General features: G+C 41.7%; 1 protein-coding gene across 6 annotated transcripts; it reads left to right on the top strand.

Annotated features, from left to right (window-relative positions):
* The first annotated feature begins 896 nt into the window (after nucleotides 1–896).
* tmprss5 (transmembrane serine protease 5) lies at nucleotides 897–11,082 on the top strand. Of its 6 annotated transcripts, none has more exons than XM_088426840.1 (14): nucleotides 897–1,007; nucleotides 4,447–4,555; nucleotides 4,867–5,005; nucleotides 6,049–6,129; nucleotides 6,536–6,649; nucleotides 7,033–7,174; nucleotides 8,080–8,190; nucleotides 8,264–8,307; nucleotides 8,394–8,556; nucleotides 8,680–8,870; nucleotides 9,953–10,051; nucleotides 10,116–10,258; nucleotides 10,345–10,497; nucleotides 10,851–11,082. In XM_088426840.1, exons 2-14 carry the CDS (start codon nucleotides 4,553–4,555, stop codon nucleotides 10,857–10,859), a joined length of 1,392 nt encoding a protein of 463 aa, XP_088282966.1. In that variant the 5' UTR covers nucleotides 897–1,007; nucleotides 4,447–4,552; the 3' UTR covers nucleotides 10,860–11,082. The 6 variants fall into 6 exon arrangements, with proteins under 6 accessions (XP_088282966.1, XP_088282967.1, XP_088282968.1 ...); XM_088426841.1 differs by lacking the exon at nucleotides 897–1,007 and adding an exon at nucleotides 2,211–2,312 and having other exon boundaries at nucleotides 7,039–7,174; XM_088426842.1 differs by lacking the exon at nucleotides 897–1,007 and adding an exon at nucleotides 2,211–2,312 and having other exon boundaries at nucleotides 10,161–10,258.
* Nucleotides 11,083–11,146: the final 64 nt, after the last annotated feature.

Here is an 11,146-nt window from a genome sequence, read left to right as displayed (position 1 = left end):
TCAAAATCCAGTTTATACTACCATGAAAAAAAAAAAAAAAAAAATCAAAAGCACGTGCGCATTTTTGCTTGCGTCTGTGATCAGGCCAACTTCCAAAGGTCACCTTTACCGAGGGGTCACGGTCAACGGCGTCAGGAAATACAACACACGTTACAATCGGCAGTTACTCGGCGGACTTGACAACGGCAGGCGAGCGCATCATCCGAGCTGCCTTTCAAGCCGCTTTCCTATTTCCTGTTGTGTCAGAAACCCGGCGTGGGGGATTTGCGAGCGGGGGCCCGGAGATTTCCACTGATGTTCAAAAGTCTGGATGTGGAAAAAGGAACGAGCCGTAAACTGTTTGAGATGAGAGCGCGGCAGATCTCCGCAGGCCGAGCGGGGAAAACGCTTGCGTCTGAGCGAGGGGATAGATGTGCCTCCAAAATGGGACCCAGCCAGCCTCCTCTCCGACTGAGGTGCACGAATAAAACGGATGGATGGATTCAGCTCGCAGTGAGAACAGACAATGTGTGTTGGCTGCTATTGTTTCAGTCACCGTTGGAAGGATTTACTTGGGAAACTAAATTCCACAAGGCCAAATGTCTGGTCACTTCCTAGCCCAGATAGTGTTATGCTCACTTCAGAAAATATTGACTGGTGGCCAAAACAGGAAGGAAACAACCAGGTTGTTTTTAAAAGTCTCAAACAAATGCAGAGGTCATGTAATTCAACCTATTAAGGCTTGATAATAGACAGCTGTGAACTGATGGTCATTCCACCTCATAAATCACAATCCGCATCATAAAGCCAACTGAGAAAAAAACCATGATGTGCAGATCTGGACAAAAAGAAACTACATACTTTGAAGAATTTTTTTGCCCCAAGGTCTACTTGACACGTTTAGTACTTGCTGTAAAACTTAACATTTGCAATGTACATTTTTCGTAAATATACCGTATTTTTTGGACTATAAACCTGGGTAAACATTGGGAACATTTGTGACATGTAAATTTTATATACAGTACACGGTAAATATGATTTTATTTATGTATTTATGATTGTATATATGAATTATATGCAATGTGTTTTTATGTTCCCTAAACTAATCTATAAAACAAAGGGAGATTAAAAAAAGATGCTATTGAAGTATTGATGCATGTTCAGTCTGTTAAAGAGAGGATGTTGTTGTTGACAATTACAAAAAATAAATAAATAAACTTTTATCTGCCACCTTTTTTGCAGAAATATCGCATTTCATTACCTGTGGCTTATAGTCAAGTGCGGTTTATCCGCGACAAAAAAAAAAAATTTTGCTCATATTTTGCTGCTGCGGCGCATATACCGGTGCAACTTATAGTCCGGAAAATACGGTAATTATTAATTCTTTCAGTGCCAAGCATTATTGGAAAAGGCAACCCCTACAGTGCCAACCGATTTTTCAGCGTTTTCATCTTTTAAGGCCGACAGATTATTGTGTGCTACTTCTATGTAACCATGGCTGGTATCATATGAAAGCTTGATTTCCATTCCTTACTTAGAATTACAATTATGTTATGTATGTGTAGTATGTATGGCTTTCATCCCCTATGTGAGCAACACTGCCATCCAGTAGTTAATAATAAAATAAGCCCTAGTGAAGGGTGTCAGCTACTCTTTGATAAAATAACATAATTGACGAGAATTCTCGTCATTGGCACGCAGCATAAATATTTTAAAAGACAAAGACTGGCCTCACACCACCCATTTAGCAGAAAAATACGCCCATATCATCCGAGCAGCCGTGCATATTTCTACTTCCAGTTTAACGTTGGCGTTGGGTATTAGACATTTTGCACAGGAGTTAGCCAAGTAAACAGCAACGTTTCATTTATTAGTTACACAGTTTTACTGTAGAAAACAACTAGCGGCTGTTTGTGATTATCATCATTTCATGGAGGACTGCATGGTGAACCTTCGCCAATACAAGAGAAATAAAATTTGGAGCAATTCCCACAATTGCTCCCAATGGAGAGGTCATAAACTGCTTTGATGAGGCGTTTTCTCTTCCGCGACTAACTTCAGTGCCGTTTACATCAACTTTTGAGTTCCTTGACCTCATAAAATGAGTTGCGCACATTGTTTGACACAGCCCAATGCGATGTTACCTTTTTTGCCTTTGTCATATACCTTTGTCATCTTTGTGTCGTAGCCGCTCGGCTTTAGAACTATGTCATAAAGGCTATGCTGCAGCCACACAATTGAGTGGCACGATTTCTGTGAATGAGATGTTTCACATGAATGTCGCTACCACAAAAATAAACACATACTTCTGAAAAGTCACTAATTCACCAGAGGTAAGATTTAATCAATTACATGCAAATGTGTAACTGTGGAAAGTTGAAAATATGATACAGACCCTGAAAGGGGTCTCTCTAGGGGGCCGGCCTCCTAGACGCCTTGTTAACTTATTCAATGTCAGCCATGTTATGACCCTTCTTTACCCCGAGAGTTAAAACGAAAAATAATAATTGAATGTCCATACTTTCGAAACATGCGTGAAAATATGTCTGTTATTTGATTCCTCTATCTAGTCTGAGCACACACTGCCAAGGTGGCTGAAAGGCAGATTTTGATTTTTTGCGCATCGGCCGACGGGGAGCGAAATGGTCATGGTAAATTTATAAAAGACGTGACGGCAAACATTTCTTGCCTGTTTCAAATCCCTTATGCGTATAGCCTTGGAGAATTGAAAACCCTTTCCCATACCAAAGCTGTAAAATGTTGAAGTGCCATAGTGTTCTAGTGGGCTGATAAAGCCTGGTGGGTTCTTTCAGATACTACCTTCAGAATTCAAGCCTACTTGTGATTCTCTCAGTGTTCAAAGGCTGAATGGGGAGGCAGGAGCCTTCAGCTATCAGCCACTTCTATTGTGAAATGATATTATTCAGTCTGAAGGCGCTGATGGTCTTTCTGAATTTAGGAGAAGATGGTCTGTTCTGACAAGGCCCAACTCTGCGTTGCCATTAATCATCCCTTGGTTTTTGATGGTACTGGCCTCAAGCGACCATACTTGAACTTTGATCACTATCACTGCTTGCATTGTTTTCTTAGACTACCTCTTTTCCATGTCTCTGTCAAGCCAAAACGACATAAAATGAACATGAGACCTGGCTCTTCGAAGCGCCATCAAAATCAGGGCTGGGCGATTCCGGGCCTTGAGGGCCGGTGTCCTGCGTGTTTTCCAGTTTTCAACACACCTGATTTAAACCATTAGCTCAACAACAAGCCCTACTGGAGCTTGACAATACCCCACTTTCATTTCCACCAAGAAATACCAGTGGGACTGGATATCCCATAGACCATGATACTCATACAAAAAAATGTGCCAGAGAAGTGAAAATGATCACCAAAAGCCTACAATGCGTAGTAATCAGTGTAATCTATATTAACACGCATATAGCCCATATCAATATATTTCCACATTACTAGATCGTTAATTCACAAAAAATTGTACAACGGAACCAACCTTGTTGACAGTCGGCCCAACACTGGCCTGTTGTGCTAAATGCCACTAGAATCTGTAGATAGATTTGTCATGAACCGCTGGAATGCCATTTCATGTTTTTGCAACGATTCCTATACTCACTGCGATTTTTTTTTTGAAAAGGTGTAAAAGGAGACATTTAGAATCAAGTTAACAATGTCTTAGAACTATTATATAAAGCCTGACTTTTTAGAAACAATTGTTTTCAATGGAAAAACACAGGAGACATGTGGATGACGGAGCAAGCCACAGAAAAGTCTTCACTGTTTGCAAAATACCCAACTATGTGCACAGCAGGCCTGGTCTTGTCCTTTTCCTGAATTGTCTAATCCAGGAATGAAATAGAATGTTCTTTCTGGTCTTGACCTTACCTGGACCTTCTAGCTAATGACAAACACGGCAGACTAATAACCCTCAAATGAATCATTCCTTCATTTCTTTCCAATGAAACCGCAAGACCCCGAAAAAAAAACAAACAAGCTTTGATCTCCCACATCCTTCCCAAGTGCCGGAGTCTTGTGCATCTCATCTGCTAATTATTCTCAACGATCCACTTCTGAAGCACTCAGATTTGGTATGAAACAAAACCGAGCTTGGCTGCTTATTGAAAACAAAGCGAAAGTCTCATCTGTCAGCGGGCAGATGGGAGGACACTTCATTTTGTTCGCGAGTGCTGAAAGACGGTGGATTCGGATTCCCGATGATTGAACACGGACGTGGGAAGAAGCCTTTTCAACAAACTCCAATCATGACCTTTTCTCAATAACCACAAACTGTCAGATCATTGCAAGTTCCGGGTAAATAAATAGACCATCTGGCAAAGGTAAAACATGTTAAAGACCAGGTTCACTTTAGTCTCCGAGGCCTCATGACCCTCCCCTTGGACTGACAAACAACAGCCTCATTCAGTGCACCTCTGCTGACCTCATTGTCTCTTTGTGAAGGGAAAATCCACAGTTGCATTCTGTTCAACGATCCAGCACTGGACACTCGCCTGACCGTCCGCCCTCTGTAGCTCCATCACAGTCTCCAGATGAGCTTGCAAACAAAATGGTAAGGAAAGAAACTCACCGGCGCTTTGTATACTATATTTGTTCCGAAAATTGAACAATTATGTTTATTCTAGGGATCAGAGGTCACAAGATTTTTTTTAGTGCTCTCCTGTTTTCACAAGAGAGCAGATCATTGCGGCAATTACTTAGATAGAAGATAAGTACCTTCCATGAAGGCAGCTTTAAACGCAACGTCAACATGCTGCTAACAATGGAAAAGCATGCCTAAACGGACCATGCGTTTAACTAAGCCCAATACAAAAAAGAACCAGTGGAAGTTGGTCATGTCTGTGATGTTCCTCAATCTGACAGAGTCCTGATGGAGACACATTATCAGTCATTGAGAATACGCTGGCACTCGGTCATCGCTTTTCCGTCGAGAAGGCAACAGTCGTGGAACGAAGCCAGGGACTGCGGAGCTGTTTGAAAAGCTTTCGTAATGCGACAAATGGTAAGTGCCAGACATAACGCCTGATTGCCGTCTAACCACCTGGAACACCTAAAACCTAATCAGGCCCGCACTTTCAAACTATAAAGACACTTTGGCTGTGATTCAGTAATGGCGTAAAGTAAACACAGAGGAAGTCATCTGAAGCAGTGGAGATGACTTTGCTGCTCATAAGATCCACGTACCAAAATTTATCTTTACTTTGACTAGGTTGTCGGGTGTTTTGGAGCTCTTTGTTTTTGTTTTGCAGCATATTGCTAAACTACAAATGTGTGAAACTGCCAATGTTGGGTTAACATTTAAATGAGAAACTTAATCCAGTGTATTTGCAAATACATTTGACCATTTAAATACCTCAGACCTTTGAACGGGCTTGCGTGTACCTCTGATCGTGCTTCCGTGTATGTTTGAACGTACTTCCAATGTAAAAACAGCATTTTCCCCACATAATGTTACAGGGTATATTGACTTGTGCAGCCAACTTTTCTTTAGCATGTGGCTTACATTATACCACTGTTAAAAGAAAATCTGTTTTATAGTTTTATTATGTTTAAATTGCATGGTTTCCAATTGCCATTTTTCTCCCAACAGATTGCCACGGGTGTGTGCACATGCACAAATCAATAAAAGTCTCACATTTAGCCTAAGAGTACATTTGTATGTCTATGCAAGTATATTCAAACCTACACGTGAAAGTATCACAAATATTCACTTCACATTTCAGTTCCTCGTTTTTGTACGACATAGATTTGTGCTGCACGGTATTTTCATGTAAAAGTTGATACAGCTTATACTAGAAATGACTGTGCAGGAACAAAAAACGTTCACAAAAAGCAATGACAATTTTTTACACAGCCTAATTACTTGATGGGTTATTTTTTGTTTCTAAATTGCTTGTAATGTTAAGTAGGTGATCCGCGCGTTTGCAAGAGTGATGCAGTACAAAAGTTTATGAAATGCCAGCTGGTGATGGCATGCGAGCGGAGAGTGTGCCTAGTGAGCATCCATATCGAAAGCAGCCAGAATGTATCAATTTGTCGCTCTAGCTCACAGGCTGGTGAGGCTGCTGGCAGCCGTGTGGGCACTTGGACTCTTGGGAGGATTGGCTGTCGGCGTGTGGTTCCTAGGTGAGCATTCAGTGTATGATAAATAAACACGGTGTCATCTTTGTCAGGTCTAGATGTCGCTCAGCCAAAAATGGTCCTAAATTGATCAACACGCATCAGTCTCTTTATCCTGCTCGATTATTGATTGCAACATAATAGTACACAGGGGTGATTATTTCTGACAGTGTTACTAATAGTATTGCTGAATAAATCACAGTCACAGTCTATTTACTCGCAACATTGACACTGTTTGTATAAATGGCACCAAATGAGCGGGTGTGTAATTAGTCGCCTGATCTGTGTTTACACGTTCGGGGGTCGTAGCTATAATAAAGGCCGTCCAATATGTATTTTGTTTCATAGACTCAATGACGGTTCTTGGACTGACGCTCTAATTAATTAACTCCGTCATGTTTTCCCACCCAAGTCAAGTTTTTCCCAAGGCAATCGTCCTCTCACAGTGCAATGGGACTGGGGGACACAAAGGAGACGTCTTTCTGCAATGTAACAGAGGACGTTCCCATCACCGACCACAGGAAAGGTCTGTGTCAGCTCTCTTTATTCGCGACTAATTGGAAGCCAGATACCGCTCAACTGTTAAAGACGAAAGAAAGGGATTGTGAAGTTGCTTATTGTAGATGTTGTCGTGGAGGGCATAGTTCCACTGTGAAGAAAATTTGAGCCCAAAAAAAATTACCATTCAAAAGCCAATTCTTTGTTTTCTTTTTACCCTTGAGACTTGCCCATTGACTGGCATGAAAAGACAGTGTAATTATCTGTGCTTATTTGACTACATTAGCATAGGAACTTTTTTTTTTTTTTGTCTTGGTTGTGCTTTGTTTCCCCACAATCAGTTCTCACTGGCAGACGGTTAATTAAATGTTGGCCGGGAGCCTACCACTGAAGGGATTTTCAATCAATCAGGTTCAGTGTTTTACAGGATCAGCCCCGAGAACTCTCTGCTGGAGATCCAGCTGGGAAAGCTGCCCACCTGGCTGCCGGTGTGCTATGAGGGATGGAACTCCACACTGGGAACACTGGTCTGCAGGCAACTGGGTTATCTGAGGTTTGTCCGGCTCTCTCACTACTGCACAGTCGCGCACGGACTGTCTACCGGTTTTTACTGTTCGAATCTGAAACTGCCTGAAGACTTCATTACAATCTCACATTTCAACTGATTGAGTAGAAAGATCATAGGAAGAGATTAAGCACTACATCACATTTGGACTTGGCAATTTCCTAGCAGTATTGAGTTTCACATCACTTACATCCATAAATCCTGAAAGTATTGTCCTGCCACGGCGCCTCTGAGGTGAGACATCCCCTTCCGAAGCGCTGAGAAACTTTAACATTTGAAATTGTTTTTCCCCCCGCAGGAGCACTGGAAATAGAAATAATCTCTTTAAGGGTCAAACTGGAAATTTAAGGATGCAGCATTAACTGCCATACAAGTGTAAAAGATGAGATTGCTTCTAAGCTTGAATCATCTTTGCTTTTTTTTTCTGTATAATCAAAAAACATGGTCTTCAGTTAACCGAAGCAGCACAACCCGAATATTCGGCAAATCGTCGTCAAATTGCCTGAAGCCTTAAGGCATTCACGTGTAAAAAATTTCAGCATTGAACAAATTTCCACACCCCATTAACATTCCATTGCCAATGACACATTTGAAAAAACCACATTACAGTCAACCCTTGTGCAGTACTTTGTCCAGTTCTTTCACATTAAATGGAAGGCAGTTAAAGAAGACACCAGGGAGCTGAAATTTCACCCATTTCAAGTTCAATTTTGCATGACCCCCCAAAAAAAGCTCAAATTACTGCACAAGTGTTATTATCATGCAAAATCATTCCAGGTTTGTGTTTTTTTGAGGTCCAGTATTTTAGATTTCACATGCAGTTTCTCCAGAAATTGCAAAAAACGTCTAGTTACTTAATTTGCAGTATGCATTTGCCTAAAATGTAATTCCAGACTGACCAAGCACAAAGGCGTGAATCTGACTGATATTGGGCCCAACTACACCGAGGGCTTTCTACAGATAGCTCCAGAACATGGAAATCTGGAAAACCTTTGGCAGTTCAGGTAACATTCAGTGGACAATTTTACCCATATTATATTTAGTTATGTCAAACATACCCAGTTTGGCTTCATCTAGGCGGCGCTGCATCACTGACAAGGTTATCGCCTTGCAATGTTTCGGTGAGGCCACCGCACAACGGAAAATCAACTTCATGAGGAGCATTTTCCACATTGCTTTCTTGTCTGCTTTTGCTTTGGCTTTCAAGAGTGTGGCACAAGAGCCAAGCTGTCCAGAATCATCGGTGGACTGGAAGCCTCGCTCGGGAGGTGGCCCTGGCAAGTCGGCCTCTACAACAGCAACATCCACACCTGCGGAGGCTCCATCATCAACAGCCAATGGATTGTCACAGCTGCTCACTGTGTGCACAAGTAAGAACGGGCTGACCTTTGCCGGCCGACAGCTCCGAGGTTACCATTTCTGTAAAACAGCTGCCCCACACACAATCACACAGATCTTCTTTTCATGCTTCACAATCACCTTTTGTGTCTCAGAAATGTCAGCGAGAGGCTTCCGCAGGTGGACAGTTGGGTGGTCTACACGGGCATGGTAACGCGCAAGTTGGACGAAATGACGGAGCGCACGGGGCACGCCGTGGAGAAAATAGTGTACCACGAGAACTATGACATGAACCACGACTACGACATCGCCCTGATGAAACTGCAGACGCAGCTCAATTTTTCAGGTTGAAATGCAAAGACACATTGGCGCACCCCCCCAATCTAAAACAGTTCAAGGCAGCTCTGCTTACCTTGTGCCTGCCATGAGAATGGCTCACTCACAGATTTGCTGTTATAACAGTTTTAGACGTAGGCCCTGCCTGACAAAACTCCACCAATTTCATATTTCCACAGATAACTAAAGATTCACTTAGTTGTTTTCTTTGGCAATCGATGGGCGGGCAGGAACTCCAGAGACCAAACTAATTCATATGCGAGCCATTAAAAAGTCATTTTACCACAATATGTCTCCTTTAAAGCATAAACCAATTCAGATTGAGAAGATTTTATTTTATTTATCCCTGCTGGGCAATTAAGGGAGCAGCAAGCGGCACAGACAGCCAAGACTAATATTTAATTTTTTATTGTTTAGGTGATCACAGCTAAGGACCTCCCCTTTTTTTTTTAGCTCTCTCAGAACTCCGGATAGCAGTAGTTACACAAAAAGTAATGCATAAAATGAAGAGGTCATGTGAAAATATCTGTTATAGGATTAAGATTACATTTGTTTCCTTTATTATAAATACCTGGTGGTGGGCCGCTGGTATGCTGTGTGCTTGTTGTAGTCATTAGTGATTACTTCATTAATGTGATTTAGGTTAAAATGTTTAAGATATTAGTGCTGTTGAGTTCGTGTTCCAGTCAATTTACATATAGTATTTCATATTTTACAGCCTCAAATGATTTAGTTGGTAAAAAATATGTTTCCAGTTAGTAAGGAATAACACTAATTTCAAGCACTTTGATGCACTATTTTTTTTCAGTTTCAACATCACCTGTATAAATCCTGTAAAAAGTAACATTTGTTGAAGTTAAATAGATTACTTTTTTCGTTTTTCTTCTTAATGTTAAAAAGAATACAAAGTCAGGTGTACTTACAAAATTTTAATGGCTAATGATTGGGTGTTTTCTCTTCCCTGGGGAGGGCTTTGCACTAAGCTAATAGTGTTGACGTTGATTAGCATCACAGGTAATAAGAATATGAAAACAATACAGATCCAGAGTACAAAGTTGGACTTTCCTCAATCTGTCCCCATTCCAAAACTAGATATAGTTCGCCCAGTGTGTCTGCCTCAGTACGACTACGACCCCCCTGGAGGTACGCACTGCTGGGTCTCCGGCTGGGGATACACACAACCTGGCAGCAGTAAGTGAGTCGCCGCTCCAAAGCCAACATCTGCTACAAAGCTACAAATGCACGTTTCTCTCAGGTGAGCCATCCGAAACCCTGAAAACGGCCCCCGTCCCCATAATAGGCAACAACAGGTGCAACAGCTCCTGCATGTACAACGGAGAAATCACAGCGCGAATGCTCTGCGCCGGATACCCTGGGGGAAAAGTGGATGCATGTCAGGTGCAGTTACGGCCATCTCATTCTGATGTTTTTGAAACCGGATCACTCGGGGATGGGTGACATTTGTTTATGACGCCCTCTCGCAGGGGGATAGTGGTGGGCCGCTAGTATGCCAGGATGACAATGTGTGGAGGTTAATAGGAGTGGTCAGCTGGGGGGATGGCTGCGCCGAGCCCAACCATCCCGGAGTTTACACCAAGGTGGGCAAATTCCTTGGCTGGATCTACAAGATGATGGAGGTAAATGCATTCATATTGTTGTTTTTATTATAGATTTTTCTTTTTTTTTATAAGCGTCAACCATAACATTTCACAGAGGAAAAGTATTGAGGGAAGACACGAAGAAGCTGAAATTTCACCCAGATGGTGACAGCAGGTCAAAAGTTCGACATGTCACAACCACTTGGTTATCACACATGTCTGGACTCTTAGAGATAAATAAATAAGCAAATAAATAAATAACAAAGGAAAACTGTCTTTGGGATTGAATGACTTCATGCGCTTTATGGTTGTGTGAAGCGATTTAAGTTGCCTCATGTGTGAGTTGACATGCCTCCATTGTGTTTACTGATTACAATTCCTTATCATTACAGAATAACTGAGGAGGAACCTTGTCACAACATCAGCAATAACCAAGCATTTCACCTATTAATATTGCTAATTTGATGTAAACATACAATCACATGTACAGGATATTGAACTACATGTCACGCTTCATAACACCTGTTTTATATGTTGTTTATACTTTTCACCATTTATAAAGCTGTTCTACAGTGTTTTTTCTCTTTTTGTAACAAATATAAACGTTTCTTATGAAACACCTAACGTGTCAGAGGATTATTGAGTCGCAGTTCTCCCCTTGGCCAGCAGTGGCGCTCTTGCAACACCT

This window comes from Hippichthys cyanospilos, chromosome 11, assembly GCF_059441005.1.
Source record: "Hippichthys cyanospilos isolate Australia breed blue-spotted pipefish chromosome 11, RoL_Hcya_1.0, whole genome shotgun sequence".
Classification (NCBI taxonomy): Eukaryota; Metazoa; Chordata; class Actinopteri; order Syngnathiformes; family Syngnathidae; genus Hippichthys; species Hippichthys cyanospilos.
The sequence above is the reverse complement of the archived record's forward strand: the minus strand, read 5'-3'. Positions and strand labels throughout refer to the sequence as shown.